The sequence below is a fragment of the Ixodes scapularis genome, unplaced genomic scaffold, assembly GCF_016920785.2.
Source record: "Ixodes scapularis isolate PalLabHiFi unplaced genomic scaffold, ASM1692078v2 PGA_scaffold8__174_contigs__length_109621045, whole genome shotgun sequence".
In the NCBI taxonomy this organism is placed as follows: domain Eukaryota; kingdom Metazoa; phylum Arthropoda; class Arachnida; order Ixodida; family Ixodidae; genus Ixodes; species Ixodes scapularis.
In genome coordinates, this window is record NW_024609883.1 from 47910570 (window position 1) to 47933852 (window position 23283).

Sequence of the window (23283 nt, forward strand, 5' to 3'; positions counted from 1 at the left end):
GCTGGGGTTGTCAAGGCACACGACACGCGCTGAGTTCCAGACATTGGTATGGTTCGGCTATTGTCGCCATTACAGCGATTAATCACAGTTTACTACCCGACGGCTTGTCGAACTATTGATTATTTCGTGCCCATATCAAGTGGACACGCAATACTCGGGTCCAATCTATGAGCCGCATTCGGCCGTCATTGGGGTACTATCCCGAAACCGCGAGTGACGCTCGTCATCAATTTTTTGCGAAGGAGATTGAAAAAAAACGCTCGCTTTTCTCCTTGAAAATACACCGCAACAAGGAAGTCTTTTGTTCAGTGGTGTTGAGTGCGACTATGCCTGGGTCCCACTACTGCCAGTAAGCTCGTGTAAATGAAAGATTATTATTGCACCACCCCTTTAAAGCTCCATGCTCTACAGCAGCGGGAAAACAAAATATGCGTGTGAGCTGCGACAGTCGTATATCAGCCTTAAACTGACAGTGGAGCGAAGGCTGCAGGATGTATCACAACCATGGTACGTGCCGCTCGACTCTTATATTTTCCGCGAAGAATGTTATTTCCACATTATTATTCCCGACTCGCTCGCTTGGCGCAAGGACCTGACACGCAGTCAACACCTGATTTGTCCTGGAGCCATCGCTAAGCTTCCACTCAATGCCAGCTTACGAGTGAACGAAATGGAGACTTCCTTTTTTTTTTCTTTCGTCCTATATAGGTGACTCAAAACAAGAATGTTTCACAATCCCGCATTTTTTGTGAACACCATCCAGCGGCAAGGATAGATCAAAACGACGCGTGAACGCATACCAGATGTGACGACATTCAAGATAGTTGCGCCCTTGTGGAAAACGTATATAGCCTGCTAGCGCTTTAAAGTCTGATGAAATAATAAAATAATAATAACGGTAAGTACAGTCAGTTACCATATTACATTTATTACTAAATAAAGTAAAATAGAAGGCAGGACATTAATGACACATGGTTTGTCTTATAATATCGGAAACAGGCGTTTTTTTTTCTTTCCATGCAATGCTACTCAGAATAAACAGTTTTGACGAGATGAAATGCCTTCATCCCCTCAAATTGCTGCGATTTGGTTTCATGATTTGGTGCGGGCTTCGTGCCGCCAATGTTGTTTAAAGTAACATGATGTGGTTGGCAAAGAAACAAAGTATGTGCTGCACCCCGGACATTGCGGAGCTTTTGTAGGTTGTGCGCTGCTACGGATTGCCGGTCCTGCACGAGCGCTCTTAATCTGTGCTCAAAGCGTCGGCACGAGCTCCGGCTAGAAACACGAATCTCTCGCATGCTGTCCATGGAATGAGTTTATTGTTAGAGCTGGTCGGTTTCCCGTCTGCCGATCGTGTCTAATCATTGATTAGCATTCTACTGCCATTAACCTGGTGTGATCTCCGCGATCGTGTCATCAAGCTTTTTTGAGAAGGAGAGATTCAAACAAACATCTATACTTGAAATTAAACCTCAACAGAAAAACATCTGCCTCGCTATTACTGCATCCAAGTGCCCGCATCTTCAGCTGAATGATATGAGCTGTAAAACTTGAGGCGGCCCCTGTCTGGGCATGCGATCCGCTCAATCTCTATTTGTCAAAGAGTTTATATAATGGGACTTAGAGTTCGTGCTGCATATGTTTGATGTACCGAAGATTTGTCAAACACCGGCAGGTACAGTCTCTAACAATATGAAAGACCCATTCATTGAGGCAATTTCTTCGTGCTAAGCACACTTTGGCTAGAGGTACTTTATTTTTTTAAAAAAACAATAGAACAAAAATGAAAGCCGTTTACAACTCTTTGTAACGCCGGATTAGAGCGCAGCTCTTAAGGAGGAGGAGGGGAAGGGTACTGAGGGAAAGGTATATCCTTCCTCCTTCCTCCTCACTTCCTCATCCTGTCTCCTACTCCTCCCTCCGAGCGGCGTCGCCGTCGTCTCACGAGGGTCACGTGACCTCACGGGGGTCACGTGACGTCACCGGGGTCACGCGACGTATCCGGGGTCACGTGAGATCACGGGGGTCACGTGACCCCCTAGAAGTCACGTGACGATGACGTCATCAGTGACGATGCCGATGACGTCATCAGTGACGTCACTGATGACGTCATCAGGGACGATGCCGATGACGTCATCAGGGGCGATGGCGATGACGATGCCGATGACGTCACTGATGTCATTAGTGACGTCACGCGTCCCATAATGCAACGCGCGGTTACGCCGATGGCGACGCCGCTCAAGCCGCAAACGGGCGCCTAGAGCTGCGCTTAAAAGTCATTTCACTCCAAGCAATGTGGGCCGTGACAAAGCGAATCCCACACAGCCGCCTCAAACTGCATCATAAAATGTGTCTTTAATATTATTGTATTCTGTACGTCCAGAAATCATGAAGGGATGTTGTAGCTTATATCGTTCGTGATAGTACTCGTATCACACTTCTGTCAATATCCTTGTGTAAAGTGCGTAACACTGAAACCCACTGTCGTTTCGCGGTACCTTTGAGGCGACGTCGACTTTGACTAGCTTCGTTGCCCGCAGGCAGTTTTTCTTTCCTTGTTGACCATCCCGGTATTACTCACATGACAATTGCGTCAGTATGCTCGCGTAAATTGCGTACATTGAATCCCAATGTCCTTTCCCGGTGCCTTTGAGGCTACGTTAACTCTGGTCAGTCTCGTTGCCCGCAGGCAGTCCGGCCCACGATGACCGTGGTGATCGCATACTAGTACTCGCATTACACGTGCGTCAGTATCCTTGTTTACATTGCGCACATTGAAACTAAATGTCGTTCCACGGTTCCTTTCAGCCGACATCGACTCTGACTAGTCTTGTTCCCCACATGAAGCCCTTTACAAGATGATTATTGAGGTATTACTCGCATTACACTTCCGTCAGTATACTTGTGGAACGTCGTTCCACGGTCCTGTTGAGGCGACGTGGACTTTGACCAGCCTCGTTGCCCGCACGCAGTCCGCTCTACAGTGACTATCCCGGTAGCACTCGCATCACACTCGCATCAGTATGCTGGAGTATATTGAGTTCATTGAAACGGAATGTCGTTTCGCAGTCCCTGCAGTCTCTTTCCTCGCTGGCAGTGCATGCCAAGTCGACCATCGCGGCAGTACTCGCATCACACTTGCGTCAGTGTACTTGCGCAGATGTGCATTGAAACGGAATTTCGTTTCACGGCCCCTTTGTGAAGCGACGTTGACTCTGACCAGTGTCGTTCTTCGCAGGCAGTCCGGCCCACGATGACCATCGCGACCCTGGCGGTGCTGCTGCTGCTGGCTGCCTGCACCTGGCACTGCGACTCCGCCCACACGGTGAGTGCACGGTCAGGCGTCTGCCACCGAACTCGTGCAATATATGGGGTGCATATGCATGCGGCGAGCACGTCGACTGTAACTCGTTCCTTCGCACAGAAGAAATGGGAGGTACAAAACAAAAGTGAGGAATGTCTGCATACTTGAGAGCAGCCGCGCAAAAGTCAGAAAGGTGAGTGATCCCCGTGTGGGACAAACCTCAATTCTAGCAGACGCTACTTCCTTTGTTGGGTAGCTAACAACATCTCCGCAGTGAGTACTTCGCTCGTTGTAGCGCGTCTCGTAATTATTAGTCAACAAAACCAATGCATTTTTTTGCCATTTACACTCCTATTTACGACCAAAGACTAAGTCCTCGTTCGTAAGAAATCTGCAGATTCGCGAAACCTTTAAAACCCTGTACGGTATTCGGAACTCGTCTCTGACTGGTGTGTTTTGCGTTCTGCCTTCCCATACATCGAAATTGTTCCCGCAGTGGCGACAAATGACGTCACAAAAGTCGGAGTGCCGTGCTGGGGGGGTGTCACGATCCTGGCGGTTGGTTCTAGAAGTTTCGGCAAAAAGCATAAGCCAACGCGAGTGTGTCGCTATCGTCGCGGCGTCCCAACTTCTGGCTTCCGATGCTTCCGTAAACTGTTAAGCTGGAAAACGACCTGCTGTAGATTAACAGGCGCTTGCCACATCCACCACCGCTGCTGTGACGCCGCCAGGATCGCTTCCGGCGACAGCGTGACACTTCTGTGACGTCATCAGCTGGAAATCGCGGTCCCACGTCAAAAGCGAGGGATCGCTTTTTTTTTCTTTTTTTTAAGGGACCCCCTCCCTCCTTTCCCCCCCCCCCCCCCCCCCTTCCCTGCCCCCTTTTCCCCTTTTAAGGACGTCAACGCCTGAGGGCATGCACTAGTACGAGAATTTCGACTGAACAACAACGGGCATCGCAGTGTTTTCCGGGAATATTTTAGCTATCAGTCATGAAACATCAGCGAGTAGTAATTAAAATTTTGGTCGCATACAGCTTTTATTCCTCGGCTCGACCAATTTTGTTCAATTGAATCCTACGGAACACATTCACAAAACTGTCCATTTCTGCTTTACTTGACTGAAGATTACAACGTTACCGAGGACTGTAATGACCTGGATGTCATAAAACGTAAATCAACATTTCCTTTTTTGAGATCTTTGATTGAAACCCTTTATTCCCCGAAATGTCCCAGAAAGTTGGTTATGTCGTAAAAACACACCAGTCGGAGGTGCGTTCCCGACTAGCGCACACACACACATCCCGACTAGCGCACACACACACATACCGGCTCTCGGCCAACACCCCAAAAATAAAACCACATAAAAAAAACTAAAAAAAAAAAAACTGCACTGGCGTTTTAGCATTTTTAAGTTAGTGAGATCTAGCGCAGATGCAGATTGGACTCGAACGCTGCTTCGACGTTTAGTTGGGCCTCGTCTTCGGGGTACTGCGTCGAAGAACTCTCGGCATCAGTGTTGGCGTCCGGCGAGTCTTACCAATACCCCCTATAAGACAAGGCCTGCCCATGGCGTCATAGCACGTGGATCCTCGAGCCGCCCCAAACGGCAAGGACGCTGAAGCTCGACGACTGTACGCCGGAAAGCGGCAGACGCGTGCCTCTTGGCGTCGCCGCGTCGTAGCGTGGCGCTTGTTTTGAGACGCTGCAAAACGCCCGGGTTGCGTCGCTCACGCAAGCTGCATGAATCCACTTCACATTTGAGAGTGAAGGACGCCTGCTTCGTCTTCTATGCGGTATGCGGAGCGAAAGTTCGTCTGCTTCTTTTGCAGGGGTTGCGGTGACGTCAGAAAGACGCCGAGTTCTGATTGGCTCTGATTGAAGGATAGTGGGTAGACCTCGAGGCAGTTCGCTTTGAGGTCTACCCACTATCCTTCAATGAGAGCCAATCAAAGCTCGACGTCTTTCTGACGTCACCGCATCCCCTGCAAAAGAAGCAGACGAACTTTCGCTCTGCATTGGTCCTAATCGAACGCTGATCCAGCTCCGGTGCCCATTATGTACGCCGCGGACGGCCTCCCATAGGCGACGTAGGAAATCTATCACTAAGGCCTTGTTGTGTATGGGGTGTTGAGTGCCGTCGGTTGTTTGGCGTCGGGTAGGGAGAAAGCGTTCACAGTCGAGTATAGGAACGAGGGGGGGCACGGCTCTTCGGCACGGGACCACCTCCTCGGCAAGACCTCGCGGGCCGTCGACGCAATCGGTGCGGGCTATCGGACCGGGCCGTCTTTGACCCGCTTTTTGGGGGGACGGGGGAGAGAATGCCACTGCTGCAGTGTCGCGCAACGGCAACACCGCACGCGACGGGAATCGCCAACGAGCCGCGGCGAACCATCGACCGACAACGGTGCGCGCCTTGGGAAAGCGTCGCGGCGTGCGATGCCGTCGGCGACAGGCACGAATACGTGTATGCTCCAGCGATGCGCCACAACAACCGGTCGTTCTGAAGTGTGCTCGACGCGTCTGCGTTTGCCTGTGTGTTTCTGCGTGCGCGCAAAACCTGTCTCTGGCACGCGCTGCCATGCGCTGGTGAAGAAAGCCTTTCGAGGACTGGCGTTGGAAACTTGGAAGTGTGGTGTGCCGGAAACTGCTAGAGGTGTCTACATGCACGCATTTTCTGGGGGAAACAAAAAAAAAAATCACTTCTGTTCGTTAGGTACTCGGGTGTAAAGGCTTCGGAAATATAAGCTGGTCCAGTGACGTTGAGGCCGAGAAGACACGAGACTTAGCGTATACGTTAAGCTGTTAACAAAACAATTATTGGATTGGCACATTTTCCATTGCCAAAGATTGACAGTTGGTTTCATAGATTAGCATGCCAAAGAAACCCCTTGTGACATTTTACCCGTTTCGGCTCGCTTTAAGCCGTGGTGACACGGCTAACACATATCCCACAACAGACAACCCGCAGGCACAGTCTCAAGCGGGATATTTTCCTTCTATGGCGGTCTTGTCACGTTGGTCACACCAAAGCTTCCTGCGGACATTATTCGAAGCATACGTAGGTACGAAGCAAGCATAATTCGAACAAGCTTGAGACTTGTCGGCAGAGAATTTGGTCGCCATGTTTTAAGCTAACACCCTGTATTTTGTAGGATCTATGTGGCTTTCAACTGACTGGTATACGTGAAGCAAAACCACATTGCTTTAAAAAAAAACAAAAAAAAAACAATGCGGCACTTTTGTCGTCCCTGACGAAAACATCGTACGCAGAATACATAGGTCGGTCACGTAGTTTGCTTTCATAATGGATCACGTGGTCACGACTGACGCCGCGTGTGGCACTATGCGTCACGCGAGACCATTTCATCGCGGAACGTGACGCTGTCTCCTCTAAATAGACTTATTCCAAAACTCGAAGCGCCTCATCGTGGCGTATAATGCACGTTATGCATTGGGGGAATCGGTGCGAAGGCCGTAGGCACTCCGCTCCTGGCCCTCAAGTTCCCAGAAGGCAACGCGCGCGGTGACTGATTTATGGAAGTAAACTATCGAGCAGGTCCTGCTAAGTTTGTGGGTGAACGTGCGGTTTGTCGTTACACTGTCAAGGGGGAGGGGTGAGGGGTCGAAAACATATTGTACGTTAAAGCAAATGATCAATACATGCAGGCGAAATGAATAGAACGCAATGTAAGGTTTCCTTCGGAAATAACCTTTGTTCATTGTTCCGCGTGGTTCCGTGGGGGACGTGGCATGGGTCGTCTAGCTTTACACGGCACTTTCCCTTGTGCAGGTTCGTATCTGCACGAAAAAATCTAAAAAAATCTGTGTTTTCTTTCGTGCCGTGTTTTCTTTCGAGGATTTGTTTTCGGGGATTAAATGTAGGGGAGTTTGAATGGTAAAAATTAAAGGACCCATAAATTAGATTTTGATCTTGGATAAATGATTTTAAATTGGGATTTTACTAATCGCATATCGTTTATTGACCCAAAAGAAAGAAGGTAAAAAGTCAAAAGCTTGCGTTTCGGTACGAAATTTTGAAAATATTGCGTACTCTTTCTTACGCCGTATCCTTAAAAGACTGTTCGCCTTTCACTGTGATGCATCCGTGGTCCCCAAAGCGCGTGGGCCGAACCCAGCTCAGGCATTGGACACGAGAACTGCGTCACTCGGATGTATGCAATCGTCAACACTCAATTCGTCGACGAATATTTGGATTCGCGTTCGTGGCCAATGAGGCCGTGACGGCACTTATCATCGCGAATGACGAATTTTAGTCTGTGCTTGAAAAGCACGGTGGAAGCTTGGATTTATCGCATTCGGTGTCCAAGCTCGTCGCGACCACGTGGTTTTTCATTTCGCTTTACAGTTGAGGATTAAAGCTAAGCAGGAAGTAGTTGAGAAAATCATTTGATGGTCCTCGCCATACTGTCGCGAACTGGCACCGCTTCTTAGCACCTCATGACGTAGCGTCGTTCCAACGGAGATTCACAGACCGCCACCAGGCGTTATTTTGAAACCTGCTACTTCATTTTTGTAAGCTTTGTTTTCTCGGCTTCTCTGTCGGCAGCTCAGAGGCTAGTGTTTCTGGGCTGCCGACGGAACGTAGACTACATCTAAACGAAGAAAGAAGTGAAAAGACTTCGTTTGCGTACCCCTTAAGCTCGAATCAAATTGAAATCAAAGGGTGACGAATATTGGCTAAACCGTCGAATGTCGAATCGAATATCGAATACCAAACGCCTGATTTGTTATATACACTAACAGAAAAAAAAAGGAGCCGCAGAGATGAGAGAAAGGTCGGCGTGTTTCTGTGGGGCACGCGGTAACGAAGAGATACTTCAGCCGTGCTTTCACTGCTAATGCATCGTATACGAAAGACAGCCTGGAGGTACTGCCTGAGGCATGTTTTGAGAGCAGCTCTCAGGCGCCCGTTTCCGGCTTGAGCGGGGTCACCGTCGGCGTCGGCGGAACCGCGCGGTGCATTGTAGAACGTTCTCATACTGACGTCACACGTGACGTCAACCCTCGTGACGTCAACCCTCGTGACCTCAGACGCCGCCTAAATTTAGCGGGACTGTTTCCCCGCTAAATTTGGAGGGGAAATTTTTTCGCTAAATTCAGCGGCAATATTTTCCCGCTAAGTTTAACGGAAAAAGTGCCCGGCTGAATTTAGCGAAAAAAATACCCGCTAAATTTAATGAAAAAATGTCCCCATTATATATAGCGGGAAAAAATTTTAACTGAAAATTTCCCCGCTAAATTTAGCGGAAAAATTGCCCCGCTAGATTTAGCGGGAAATTTAGCAAAAGTTTTCCTCTAAATGGGATGGAAGCTGAGGAAGAGGAGAAGAGGGGGAGGAGGGGCATACCCTCCCCTCAGTGCCCTTCCCTCCTCCTCCTCAAGAGCTGCATTCTAATTCGGCGTTACAGGGGATTGCAAACGTCTTTCCTTTTTTTTTTTCTTGTATGACGATCCTTTCACGTCGGTCATACGTGAATTTTTTGCAGACATGTTCCATGCACGGATATGTATCAAACAAACACCCTCAATCATGTTTCGAACATGATTGAGGGTGTTTCCGCAGATCATCTTGTCATCATGTCTACAGCGAACACCGTGCATCTTGTATGATCTATGAGCAGTGTATCTGTCGCTTAACACGAGTAAAAACGGCGTTAAAACAACATTCCGACGACAAACTTGAAACGACTGAAAGATGCACGTGTCCGCCCATCCACGCGTGGGTATACGCAGTGTGTACTGAATAGATGGATGGATGAATATGGCTGAACTATTTGAAACGAGTGTCGTCTCGTTCCCCATATATAGTACTTAGCCCTGCACCTCGCTCAAAGCCGAGGTTGAGCGACCGATGACCGGAAGAGGCGGGTTCAATTATGACTGATGTTTATTTCGATAATTAATCGTCGTATTATGCGCGCAACGACCGAGACTGTGCTTCGAGTGCACGTAGGGCGGCGGGTGGCGCGAGGTCCTTGAATTACAAATTTACGACGTGCCGCGTTTGCGGGTTTTTGTCGAGCGCATCCATGGGGCTATAGGAGTGAAACTTCTTTGTTCGAGAAAGAAGTAACAAGAAACTACCCTCCGTCAAAATGATTCGTCAGTCCAGACATCTCAACGCAGACTTCAGTTAGGTCCGGCAGAGGCCAGTGAGCACTATTTGACCAAATAATCGGTGTTCCTGAGTAACACCTAATATTTCGAGCAGTAAACTGGTGTTTGATATATCAACTTATTCCAAAACCCGAATACTAAACATCCGAAAGTCCAATTAAATTATTCGTAAAATCGTTATTTCACTAAAATTTAATTTCAATCCCGAATATTCGCACACTCTTTTTTTGTTGTTATAAATTGTTATTTTCAGTACTTTTTCATAGGTCCCCGTGATTCGGAATATGGCTGACGAGCGGACATTTCTTTTTTGTATTTCAGTTTAGAACGCAGTTGATAGTTGTACGCAGAGTAATATCAACTAACGCATAAGTAAAGAACTAACACCATGGATCGCCAAATTACTTTTCTTCAATCTGAGAATGGACGACCACGACCGTTTGAGAAGTGTTAAAAAGTCAAATATTTTGATATGTAACACATCTAGGACATATAGAGTAAAAGCGAAATATCCTGACCAGGATGGGTTATACCCGTTTTTTTAGAATGAGTGAATACACTTAAATAATAATAGGAAATTATAATTACAAGAATTCTGGAAAATAAAGCAGGGCATTTTGCATTTCACTCCATTCACGGGGACGAGCTTAGTACTGCTAGACCTCGTTACTTCTTGTTGTAATTCAGTGTTGTTCCTTGGAGAGTTACTTAAATTCGAAACAAAAGTTTGTTTCGCGTAATTCACTATTTAATATTTACGAATGATTAAAGCGCACGCAACTTAACAACAAAACCGCCATTACCTTCGTGTATATCTAGCTATAATTATTTAATAAAATTGCGTAACATGCAATAGTCGTGTAACATGTAGTTCATGCTAATGTGCAATTATAAGCGTACGATAACCCAGCGGAAAGGCTCAACTCCCTGGAGCAAATATGCGACGAAGAACCGACGAACTTCGCCCGGCGGCGCGTTCGCTTTGTGCGCGGCGCAACAACCAATCTTCTGGCGCCACGCCCAGAGCGGACGCCGCCGAGAACAATTCGTCGCTTGCTTCGCCCCATGGAATCCAGCCTTAAGAACTTAAGAATACGTAGTACAAATTACACTATGTTCTAAAGAGTTCTTGGTATTTTCTTTTCTATTACAGCCACAATTTGAGTCAGGAATCATTATGGCATCTTTGTGTACTTGCTTTTAAACGCTAACTTTATTTTTCATTGAGACAAATCAGTGCACCCCAACCAAACAGGCTTCATAGATGTTTGTGGATACTATAAAAAATAAAGTATTATCGTTCTTATGATTACCCTTAAAGCTCGTGCACTTGTGCCTAGATGATACTTTTTGGAAATCTTAAGTGGTTGTCCGGTGAAATCCGAAAGTTACAAGTTTTCGCGCTGGTCACAAACAGTGGCTGGAAATATAGTCAGATGTGATATTTATTTAATTTAAATGCGCCTCAATATTTGTTAAATCAGTTATGAACATCAATACGCAACTGCACGCCACATTTCGCAAGTATGCATGACTGGTCGTGTCTTTGGAATCGTGATAGAGAACCAAACGAAACAATCTTCGCCAGTAGCAGGTTGGAGTCGCAAACACATTTATTGACACAGATACCGTTTTAAATAACGAGAGAGAAAAATACAAAACAACAAAGATAAAGGATAAATAGTGTTTTAAAGGAAGTCAATATTTTTGCGAGAATTAATCCAGCTCGCGCAAGGTCAGTTTGCTGTGGGACACTGCGTATCATTAAACTACTGGAAACAATAAAAAAAAATGACTGAATACTGATGCAGCTCCGTTAAAAAAAATGATAATAACAAAAAAAAAAAATAGAATATGAAAAGTCACGCGGGCAAGCCTTCTTGGGAACCGGTGGGAAAGTCAAACAATATATATATTAAATTTGACGCGTGTGCGGGCAGCAGGACTTAGATTTATTTATTTGCCCTCCCATTAATTTTTGTTGGAATGCAAGATTTTGCAAGCTGTGCAAATGAATGCCAATATTTCGAAAACCACTGTGAAGCCACATGTGTTTACACACATATTAAAGGGCCCGAATTTATGTTGTCGACGCATACAACCTGCCCATTGTACTATGCAATAATCGAGGAAAACGTTAACGAAGCTCACGCGCCACCCGGGCAAACAAATAGGCCAGTTGTTGCGCTTGTGTAGCTTCGTGTTCGGGTAGAGAGGATCATGTGGTGCACCGCTGGCGCATTTTTCGTTGCGGCGCCGCCGGCACCGCAACGAAAAATTCAGGTGGTCGATCACTCACCAGTGATTGGTCACCTGAATTCGCCATAATTCGCTCCCCTCCCCCCTCCCAAATGTCATCATTTGGGTTCATTTAGAGTCACTACATGAGCCGCACTTAGAGTATCGGCACTCCGATCCCCGACCTGCTAGTGGGCGCCGCCATTTTGGCGTTTAGTGCGGACAAGAAACAACTGTCGATTGTCACAATTAAAGAAAAGCGGCTTCCTCAGCTTTAGAGGCGGTGTTAAGAAGCTTGGGTGACATTAGGGAGTTTTAGGGAACCGTTTTAACATTTCTGGAGGACGGAAAGAGCGTTTCCAGCGATTTCAGACGAAGCTTCAGATAACTGGCAACCATGATCTTCTGAACCTTAAAGCGAAGCTCATTTAGTGACTCCAAGGTGCATCCAGCGCCGCCTAGCTCGCATCAGCGTCGCGGCCAGCGCGTCTCGTAGCGTCTCGCAACGATCGGGACGCTAGCATGCGTCTGCCGCCCTGAGGCTACCCTCGTCAGGCTTCAGGGTGTTTACCGCAGGGGGGCCTGTCGAGACCGAGGAACGGTGACGTAGTGCGCGGGCTTTGTCTCCTTTAGGTAGTATTGGTAGATCGCCTCCCTGGCGTCGCTCTATGTTCGATCACGTGATGTGACCAGAGGGAGTAATGCAACAAGATGTTCGGTCGCGCTAGTTGGTTCATTGCTGGATAGAGAGGCGCCGAAGAACAGGGAAAAAGTGAAGGAGGTTGTCGTTACCTCCTTCCCTTGGTCCCTGTCCTTGGGCGATTGTATTCAGGGAGTAATGCGCATCTACTATAGTTGAGCAAGACGTTCGGCACTCGGGTCCAAACAGAGAGGAGACGAGAGAGGACTGGGTGAGCATTAAGCTGGCGATGCAAGCGAGTTGGTTCATGACTTAGGAAATCGGAAACAGCGCGCAAAAAGACGGAGACAACGAGAGAAGAGCACAGGACAAGCGCTTGTCCTGTGCTCTTCTCTCGTTGTCTTCGTCTTTTTGCGCGCTTTTTCCAATTTCCTAAGACTGGGTCAGGTTTAGGCTGGCGCTCGCCTTTCCTTGTTTCGTCACTGGAGCAAGAACCGGAAACGGTTAAGTGCCAACCGTTAAACATATTACGCAAAAAAAAAAAAATATGTTTTTGATTTTTACTTTTAAGGTCCTATTATAGCGCATGAAATTATGAAGCAACGTAGGAGATGTTGCTAGGAAAGGGGGGGGGGGGGGGGGTGCAAGGTATGGGGTGAGAAAAGGAGAGGGAAGGGAGAAGAGGGACTGGGTGAGGGGTTCGGTGTGCTACGTGACGTATATTTTCCCGCAAAATATAGGGGATAAACTAAATCGGTGAATGGGTCACCTGACGTCTAGTAACGTGAGGTCGATTTCCCACGCTAAGTTTAGCGGGAGAAACTGGATAGGTGTCTGGGTCATAAGACGCGTATTTTCCCGCAAAGCTTTGGCCGGGAATCTGATTTGACGTCGTATAAGTCACGTGCTGTCCATTTCCCCAAGGTGCATAGGTCACGCGATATCAGGTGACGTCACTTTCCTCGCTAAATTAAGCACCAAATGCACGGACGGACGGACGGACAAGATTTTGGGAATTAGGGGTAGCGTTTTGAAAAACATTTCATGATTTAAACAAAATAGACGGACTGTTGAAACGATTTCGCTGTACTTCCTGTGACTTCGGCGTTCAGCGCCCGCGCGCCTGAGTGGCTGCTGAACCGTCAGGCCAGTGGGCAGCCTAGAACTGGTTATGTCCCCCCCCGCGCCACCGTCCTCAAGTCGCACGAACACGAGTCTATGCCAATTATGCCACGCAGCGTTCGAGCAATACCACCACGAAGACAAGCCCTACTCCGTTTTTCCCCAAACGTCGTCACTAGTGTAGCCACGCAGCGCTGTGTATCTTACGCGAACCTTCGCCGTCAGCACTTCTTCTAGCTTCACCCAAAGAAACACAACGCAACCACGCGGCGACGTCGAGAGTACTCGTCGAGTTTCAGCGCGTAGGGGTGTTCGGGATCCACAAACGATGACGTCATCCGCAGGCCTTATTTTTCCACGTGGTATTGGCTCAAGGTCCTCGGGCTGAGAGGCGCGTTCGACCTCGGCAATTGTTCGTCGTCGCGAAATGACACTGATCCCGCAATTAAAAGAGGGGGGAGAGGAGAACGGCACGCAGGAACGCCATGGCCTGCGCTGCACCGAGAAAATAAATTATCGGAGTCGCGTCTTTGCAGGAAAAAACTGTCATTCTGAAGAGGGGGTTAAAGGCAGCAGCGCCAAACGAAGGTGGGCACACGAGGATGCACTCTGCCGATGAACTTAGATTAGAAAGCAGATCCCATTTCGCGTACCGAAGGACGCTAACGGAAAGTATTTATTCTAGTTGAGTCTCTATCAAACCGGCGAGATGAGCGGAAAAAAGCTGCCGTCAAGGGAAGGCCTGGTGAATTCCAATCTTGGCTCCAATAAGGCGGGTGCGTGCTACCGTCTTCCACAATAAACAAAGCATAAATTGTCACCATTTATAAAGAGCGTCACTGAGGTGAATGAGCGACCTCAGTTTGTCAAAACTCGCATCTAGTTGTGTTAGGTTAACTTGAAGTAATGTACGCAATCCAGTGAGATAGTATCTCTAGTTCATTATTAGTACAGGATTTCACCCCAAAAAATTAATAGTATTTTATTTGCTTTGTTTTTTGTTGTTTTTTTGCCGCGAAAATAAACTTCGCTCATTTTCTGCCCAGATGTAGAGCTAGTGGTCCGAAACAGACTGCAGGGTTTCAAAATTAAGGGTTTTCTTATTCAAAACTTAAAAGCGATCTTCTACAAATGTCAATGGGAAAGTAACGACCGACGGAGTCTTCGAATACATCTGAATGGCGGAAGATGAGCCCCATTTTCTTACAAATAATTTTTCACAAAATAACCGAACTTTTGAACAGGGAATGCTCAATATCGCGATACAAATGTATCGCGATAGTATTTTACAGATACATTTTGTGTTTTCATCTCAGTATCGTAATACAATTTTCAAGTGTATTTTGTATTCCTGTATTGAAATGCATTTTCGATTGTACTCCTGGTATCCAGATATTGTAAGGGCCGATGTGTCTGGTTAAAAGCGTCAACGAATAATTGCCTTCTAAACATTTTCTTTTTTTCGTTGTTGTTTTTTTGAGAGGAGACAGGGTCTTCTGAAGGGTACACTGATGTTACGTTATTGTGCCAACTTGTCCCCGACTATACTTACCCACTTCCCTATTCTGCAAAGTTAACATATGTTGCCCAGGACTTCAGTGTTGACTTTTCTTGAAGATTAAAAAACAATTTAGGGTGCCACCGGCACCCCCAATTAGCAGATTAGAGAATATTGTTTCATTCCACCGGGACATCCCAAGATCTCTTTGAAAGGGCAGCGCAGATTGCACAAGGGCATAATGACATCCAGAGGTTATTTCTGAGCACACAAAATTGGTTTAGGATTCGCTGCGAGTTTTCATCTCCAGCGCACAAATAGCAACGATGAAACTCAGGCTGAATCTTGCAGTGAGTTGTTGTTTACAAAGAAGATTTCATATAAACGTTTAGAGTTTAGACTGTTGCGAATCATATAGGATTCTTTTTTTTAGTACACTTTAGCGGGCGCGCGACCACTTGTACGAAGTTCATTAACGTCAGAAAAAAAGAATTCTTAGAAATTTGTTTTTTCAGTACTTTATTTCTATCATAGCAAAATGTATTCCTGTATTTGTGTTTCAAAACACTGTTCTATATTTCATTGTATGATTGATACCATGTCGCGATACCTTTTTTTCTATAAATGTATTTGAGTACCATTATTTTCGCAGTCTTCGTCATGTACCCCAGTATTTGTATTTCCAAATACGTTTTAGAGTATTTCTGCCGAACCCCGTTTTTGAATAAAATATTGCTACGTTCTGAAACTTTAGAGTCTAGTTCGGACCGCTTTGGGACGGAGGCTGAGCAATGAGCGATGTGTGAATTAAAAAAACAAAAACAAAAAAAGAAAACATTTTAATTTTTTCTTCTTCCAGCCTTAGTGCAGCTGATGGTCTCTGGGCATGATTTCCTCAGTTCGGTGTGCATGCGCCCGTGTTTGTGAATACCCACGGCAATACTAAAAAAGCGTGTGCTTGACTGCTGTGATTTATGGCTGGGCAGTTGATTCCTTAAAAGCGCAGTGGAAAAAAAAATCATGTTTTTTTTTATGTAAGATAAATCCGAATTATTTGATTTAAATCAGATTATTTTTGTTTCAATCACTGTACCTAGAAAATAGTGATTATTTTTCACAAGATGTATTTTTCATTGATTAATTGACCAATCCTTCCAATCACTGGTAGCAATGCGGAAACAAAATATTACTGTAAATTTGAGGTGAACAACATTTTATCGGTGTAAATCCGCCCTATTAGGACAAAGACATTTTGATTTTCTAGTTGGTTTGAAAGCTCTATTTGTTTCTCTTCAGCCGTTTCACATGCTTTAATGAGCTTACATTTCTAAATTTCGTTTCTCTTTTTTTTTTCTCTTTTTTTTTGGGGGGGGGGGGCGTTTTGATATTATTTCGTAACTGACAAATGGAGTTGAAAGTAGCAAGAAAGCGCACCGCTACGATTGCTCCGAATTTTTTCTCGTGCTCGCCCTGATATAAATATTTATACCTTGATGATTGTTTTATTTGAATACTATAAGCAATTGCCTATATGCAGATTTTCCCAAATGATAGATTAATGATAAGCAAAGATACATTGTCAGTATATTTTTTTGACGATGGTTCGATTGAAATGGTCGTAGTAAAAGTTGTCTGACTTATATCATAATTTGAATCATCGATTTTTATTCTTCACCCTTGGGCAACTCCGGTAGTCTTTGAGCTGTCCAAACTGAACACATTTTAGGCATTTCCAGGGTTTACTCTTCCCGTCATGTTCGTAATTATCTCTAATTCGAAATGAATATTGAAGTTTTGGCAATTGAATATGCCAAACCAACATTAAAATAAACAATTTCCAAGAATTCTTTTTTTCTCATGTTAATGCACTTCCTTGAAGCGGCTGTGCATCCGCTAAAGTATACTAAAAGGTCTAGCGCGGTGACATGACATTTTTGTTAAGCTGCAAGCCAAGCATGTTTAAAAAAAATATTTCGCTATTTTTTCATTTATTTTGCACTACTCTGTTTCTTGTAACACGTCATGAGCGACCTGCGCTGCCCCAACTTATAACATTTAACGTCAGGTTTTTACTGTTGTCAGTAGAACCTCTCAACTTCTTAAACCAAATTAAGAAATTCAGGAATTTCGCGAAAAGTATTTGTTGTGACTTGTAATTTTGTCTACTGCTTTATTTGGTTCTGTAAATGTGTTGAACCAGATTTGAGGGAAATCAGTGGCTATAACAATTTCGCCGGAGCTTTCCCCTTTAAGAATAATATGTAGAGCTGGAAAATCGATTGATTAACCTACCGATTCATCGATTAATGCTCGAATCGCGATTAATACTTTTGACCGGTTTATCGGTAACATTTTGACAAACCAAAAAAAGGTAGGTAGAGATTCAAAGCTTTCACCACGCAGACTTGGACGAGGGCTGCTGACACTTCTTATATGCAAGCAAGGCACGGCCAGAAACGAACGATGGCGGACAGTTATCATGTACATATCTGCACATAAACGCTGTTGTTGACCTCATTATCCATCGACCAGCCAGCCGTTCTTGCAACAAGGACATTAGTATGAAGGGCAAACTTTAGGTAAACGTTTAGTGTAAAGTGAAGTGTAGGGGCGAGATTTGTAACTCCAGACAAGTGCAGAAGGTTATCCGTGTCCCGGCCATTTGAACGCTGCTCAAGTGTGCGTTCAGCGCAGCAGAGACTATTGCCTCTGCTCATGCAGCTGAAGTAATAATCTGTGAGTTTGAGTGTCCTTGAAATGTTCTCAACTACACATCGAAGTTTGATTATTAATCGAAATTGTAGAGTGTGTCGTTTAGCGCAGATTCTGCAAAGGCAAACAAAAATATATATATATTTGACGTTATATATATATATTATGCATGGAAGCGAACGAGACCGATTAATCGATCAATTAGCCGACTAAAGGGTGGCGATTCGTCTGATCAAAAGTTTTGATCGACGCCCAGCTCTAGCAACGCTTTTACCGCAGTTAGGTGCTTGCATATGTTGTACTCGCACAATAGACCTACTGCTATATTACCCAAGCATCAAGGAGAATGCCGGGATTGGTGTTCCACGCACCACAGGCGCACGCCTTTCTCGTATAAAAGATTCTCCTTGATGCTTGGGTAATATGGCAATAGGTCTATTGTCTCTTGCCACTGAAGTGTTGGCCGTAAAGCAAATAGAACGCGCGCACCCGTACTATTTGCGGGAGCGCGAGCATTGATTTTCTTCTACATATACAAGACGAAGAGCAAACACGAGCAACTGCCCTTTGACCCACACGTTGCGGAGAGCACTATTAGTGGCACCAACGGAAAGCCGTAGAGCACAAGTAAACTTCCATTAGTGCTTGAACACTTGGAAAGGGAAGCATATCAGCTTAAATCTAGCTTGATCGCGAAATTTAGCGCCTTGTCAACACCGGTCGTTTTAGACAACAACAAATGTCCGACATTATACGTATACCTCCATTATAACAACCAAGATCCTACGCATTAAGCTTCACGTCCTTCGACTGGTACCACCAAGGGTGGAACTCGTCCACGCCCAACCTCCGGAGAAAAATCAGCATAATCATAGATATCCGGTGGCTCGCGCGATCCCTCAACAGCTCGTTTATAGACGCGACGCTCCTAATCAATCACGCATAAACATATCGCGGGCTCTCCCTTAACGGCCCTCGTGATTACGGGCATTTCGTCGTTGAAGGGGTTACGGCGATGCAGAAGGACGCAGCTGCTAAGATCTGCTGGCGATTATGGGCGCAAGTATACGAGCCAAGTGGGTCACCGAACCGGATGGTAGCCCATCCATTTGAACACGTCCCCTTGGCGAGAAGTGAGCCTCGAAGGTGTATCTTAAAGTGCCTGTCGAGCTCACGCTTTGCCATTTACGGTTTTGGCCTGCCTCTGCCGCGTTTTGCAGACAATGCACGGTTTCGGAGAACAGCTAAATTGCCTCGGGTTTGATAGCCGTTGGGCCCGTTTGGTCGGTTTTTGAGGCTGTGAAGACTGCTTGGCAGCAGGGCGTTATGAACTACTCTGGAGAAATGCGAGTAACAAATATCCTTCGTCAAGTTGGAACCACAAATTAAGGAACTTTACATTCGTAAAACCGCAGTCCACTGTGGCTTTAGGGTGTAAAAAGCCCGTTGCAGACACTAAAGGCCCATTCACGCAAGAGCGTTTGCTCCCGTTATCTTATGTCGCGTCATGAGTTACGTAAACATCCGTGCGTCAAAGGTCGCCTGAAAACGTGCCGCGTGGACCGGCCTTTGCACCCGTGGCTGCACATTTTAAGCACTCTTTTTAAGTAATGTACACCTTCGAATCGTAAACAAGTTTGACGTTGCACAAAAACAGCCTTTATCTTTTGAAGTGTGTTAAAAGGGTCTGCAAATGTATGCCGACAAGGCGACAAACAGTGTGCCGACATTGCGACAAACTTTTCTGAAACGACGTTCGCCCTCCGAAGACAGCTTTAGCGGATGTGCTTTTCAGCGACTATATGTCGAATAGTTCTTTCTTTTCTTTTTTGCCTCGGGGATACTTCCTTTGAGCTTAGCTAAATAATATTGGCGAGAATACAGCGACGTATTTGTAACCTTTGTTCATTCCGAAGACGGTCCCCCAGCGCGTGAGCGTACCTTTTAATTGTCAAGCACTTAAAACTGGTAGAGCAGTCACCAGGGTCGTGATTCCTCTCTCGCGCGTAATTTAGTGCGTCTGCGATGGACTCTTCTGTGCATGCGAGAGCTGTGGCGCTTGTTGCTTGTAGACTTGCTGCTCATGAAAAAGAAATATCCCTAAAGGGCTGCGAAGATTGCCAGCAATCTTTTTTTGGAGTGGTTCACCGGACGTCTAGCTGTGTTGCTAGCACCATGAGCCCAGAGTCGCACTGTTTAAACATCATACCAAAGACAGTATTCGTTGCAGACACGGCGAGAGGAGTATTTGTGGACACGCCTCTATGTTCGACAAATGTTATAGCTTCATGCGCATGTATGCTTAGAACTTGTCTGCAGAGAGCTTTTGTACGACCAGTGTGCCGGGACCGTCACGCAAAGAGGGAACACGTCTGAAAATGACCACCAACTGTCTTTTGTAAGACGGATTATCAGTGTGTGACCGAGTCTTTTGGGGTGTTGGTCATGGGACAAGCTGAAAACACCTTCAACGGTGGAAAGCTTAGTGAAGATGTTCTTTCTTGGAGATTGCGCCGGGACCCGACGACGGAGGCAGCTGATGGTCGCTGACGGAAGAGTAAACCAGACAGGACTCCGCGGATAGGGGAAAGAAAAAAAACACGTCTATTTACAAGCGAAGCTCATTTTCGAATGTCTTCCAGAAGGTTACAGCACGTGCTGTCCTTCTCTTCTTCTCTTCTCCAAGCCCCCCCTGCCCCAGCTCGCACGAGCGTCGCCAGTTCACCCACACACAGGGGCGCACGTGCAAACGCCAACACGCAATGGAAAGAAAAAGAAGCTCGGTCCTGTTCCCGCGTCCACCCACGGTGATGGCGGGGCCGATTCTCACAAGCTTTCTATTGTGTGGGGACTTCAATTGCGGTTTAAACAAATACTTTAGTAAACCATCGATGTTCAACTCTCTGCTGCCTAAACGTATGTGCTAAAAAAATACACGCTATTCAATATATAAGCAAAAAACGCCACGCTATTAAAAAGAAAATACGAGAGAAATATACTGCGAGAAAATTGCTTATATATGTTTTAAAGAAAAACATATTTGGCAATTTTTGCGCGTTCGATGCCCACCCGTGGTTGGTTTAATATTGATTCATCTTTACTTTTTTTAAGTTACAAGTTTCGGGGAGAGGGGAGGTGTACAAATTTTACCCGACAAAGCCCCACCAACGTTGTAAATTTCACAGTAAACATAAAAATAAGAAGAAGAAAAAAAACGCAACAAAAAGAACAAACCTACAAAAATGTGATCAATTAGCATAGCACAATATAACGTAGACAAAAGACAGTCTTATAGAGAAGAGAAAATTCATCAATTCAAAAATCTAAACAGCTAGAGGAATACAAGTTGAAGGTAGCTTGGAATAAGAACCGGAAAACGTAAACGAAAAACACAAGAAAAAAAACGAAGCAAAAAAAAAAAAATGTGTGGAACTAGTTTCGAATGTTTCAGATTTAGCGAAAATGTCTGTTCCCTTTTCACGCATGTTTTCCTGCCTTTATTCCTCGTCTTGCCGACTCGGTCATTCCGATGCTCTTCGATGAAGGAAATTCAAAGAAGAAACTCGGGAGTTCTGAGAGAAAGTGTCTACACACGAATTCTCAGTTAGAAGATTCGAGTTCCGCTGCGTAAGTGCAACCGAAAGGTTCATTTTCGGAAATCGCCGCTTCAGGAAGTTTCTAGTATGAGAACACGTGAGCACCTCCTCAAGCGAGTTCGGGCATTCCGTCGACCAGGAAAGCTTGATCCTGCTGGCTCCATTGAGCTGCAGTGATCCAAAGTCCCTTTGGTGCCTATTAGGGCGCGATCTTTTTGGCCCAGGGTTGTTCCAAGACGTTTCTTTCCTCTCACTCCTGACACGCGCACCGTTTCATTCTTGGAATCCTTGACCCCCCCCCCGCCGCGCGCCAGGTGGCGTTACATATTCCTAAAACGGTGGATTTGGTGGAGGCCTATTGCAGACACTAAAACCGTGTTCGCACTGCCAATACATCATACATAAGACAGTATGCAGACACTATATATATATATATATATATATATATATATATATATATGTATGGAGAAAACATGCTCGGAACATGCTTCAGACCGTATGTCCGCAGATTTTCATAATGCCTGCAACGAAAACCGTGTCTCCTGTATGATAGATATATATAATCACTCTGACTGCGGATTTTTTTTTTTTTTTTTTATTTTTGCCGCAAGCAGGAAGATCTATAGGTCGTCTAAATTTATTCTCAGTCCTCCCCGCGGCGCGCGGGATGTTTCGAGTTTATTTGCCAGGTAAAGCCCCAAGCATTTACTTTCTTTATGGGCATGTGCGAACACCGCGTGCTTCGAATCAAATATAGAACAGCGTTATTCCTAGTTTTGGAATTGCAAAAAGAGCCGGTGGGTAGCTGCGGAGATGAAGAAAGCACCGTGAAGTTTATAGATGAGGCACAACTATTTGATTCGCACCGCGATGGTCACCGCGGCGACAAGGTGAGAAAGGAAGATAAGAGCTTCAGGTGTCCCAGCTCTAGCGTGGGCTTTTTACCCTCAATCTTAGCCTCCTATATGCTGAAAAAGCCTGGCAGATCGCCACGAGAAGCGGCCACCGAAATAGAAAAGGTGGAATGGCAGACAACGGATGAGAAGAGAGCCATGTGACTGGCGCCCCGCTGCGGCGAGACGCCAAAACACACTTTTCCCGAGCGAACAAGTGTGTTTCGGGTCCTCACCGCTGAAAAATCTGTGCGCTAATGTCCAGATTACCCTAGAGTTCCTGTATAGGCTCCCTACGGAAGCCAGAGTTGCGCGTTCATCCCCGTAACGCTTTCTTTCCCTCACGGCACTTGATCCGGCTCCTCACGTGATCGGGTCTTGGCGAATAGCGGCGCGGCGACGCGTGGAAAACAGACGCGCAACTCTGGCTCCCGTAGGGAGCTTATACAGGAACTCTAGGTTACCCAAGAAGTGTCTCTTTGATGCTCTGTGCTACCACCTCCTCGTGCTCCAAATTTGTGACCGGGCACTCTATGGCCCCATCGTCGAACTGCCAGGCTTTGTGAGTATAAAGAAGGTTATGCGTCAACATTGCTTCGGCGTCTCAGGCACCTCGAGTTTGCGCGCGCAGCCGAAGCACGGTGGAAGGCGCGGAGCGCGTGCTGGAGGCCGCGCGTACGAGGCCCTGCCGTTCTTATTCTCCAGGTGACCGTATTATCACCCCTATCTTTGTAACATTTACATTGACGTATGTGAATGCACGACTCGTTGGCAGCTTTTGATGGTTTCTTTTTGATAACGCGAAGAATAACGCTCTTGAAATAGATTTAGACGGTTATTATTAGTAAACAATCTACATTCCTATAAAATGTATTAAAATATTCAGAAGTGCAGAAGGTGTTCACCTACTTCGACTCGAGTGACTATGGTGACATCCCTCAACGTAAACCTGAGTGAGCGAGGTTAGATTATTTGACCGCATATACGGAAGGTACAGCAACGAACGAATGTTAATTTTTTTACAAAAAAGCATCTGAGACTTTGTTGGACTTTGAGGATAATCGACAAAACACTACCGAATGTAGCGAAAGTCACGATGCCGCGCTATGGGGAGCGGTGCATTGGCATTTTATTGAG

General features: G+C 45.9%; 1 protein-coding gene across 3 annotated transcripts in view; it reads left to right on the forward strand.

The window, feature by feature from the left end:
- The window catches only part of LOC8034084 (venom metalloproteinase 3), a 336683-nt gene that overhangs the window by 224205 nt on the left and 89195 nt on the right, over positions 1 to 23283 (forward strand). For all 3 annotated transcript variants that reach the window (XM_042286679.1, XM_042286678.1, XM_042286680.1), the window contains exon 2: positions 3242 to 3328. In XM_042286679.1, coding sequence (XP_042142613.1) covers positions 3257 to 3328 — 72 coding nt within the window. In that variant the 5' untranslated portion in view covers positions 3242 to 3256. The remainder of the gene's footprint in view (positions 1 to 3241; positions 3329 to 23283) is intronic.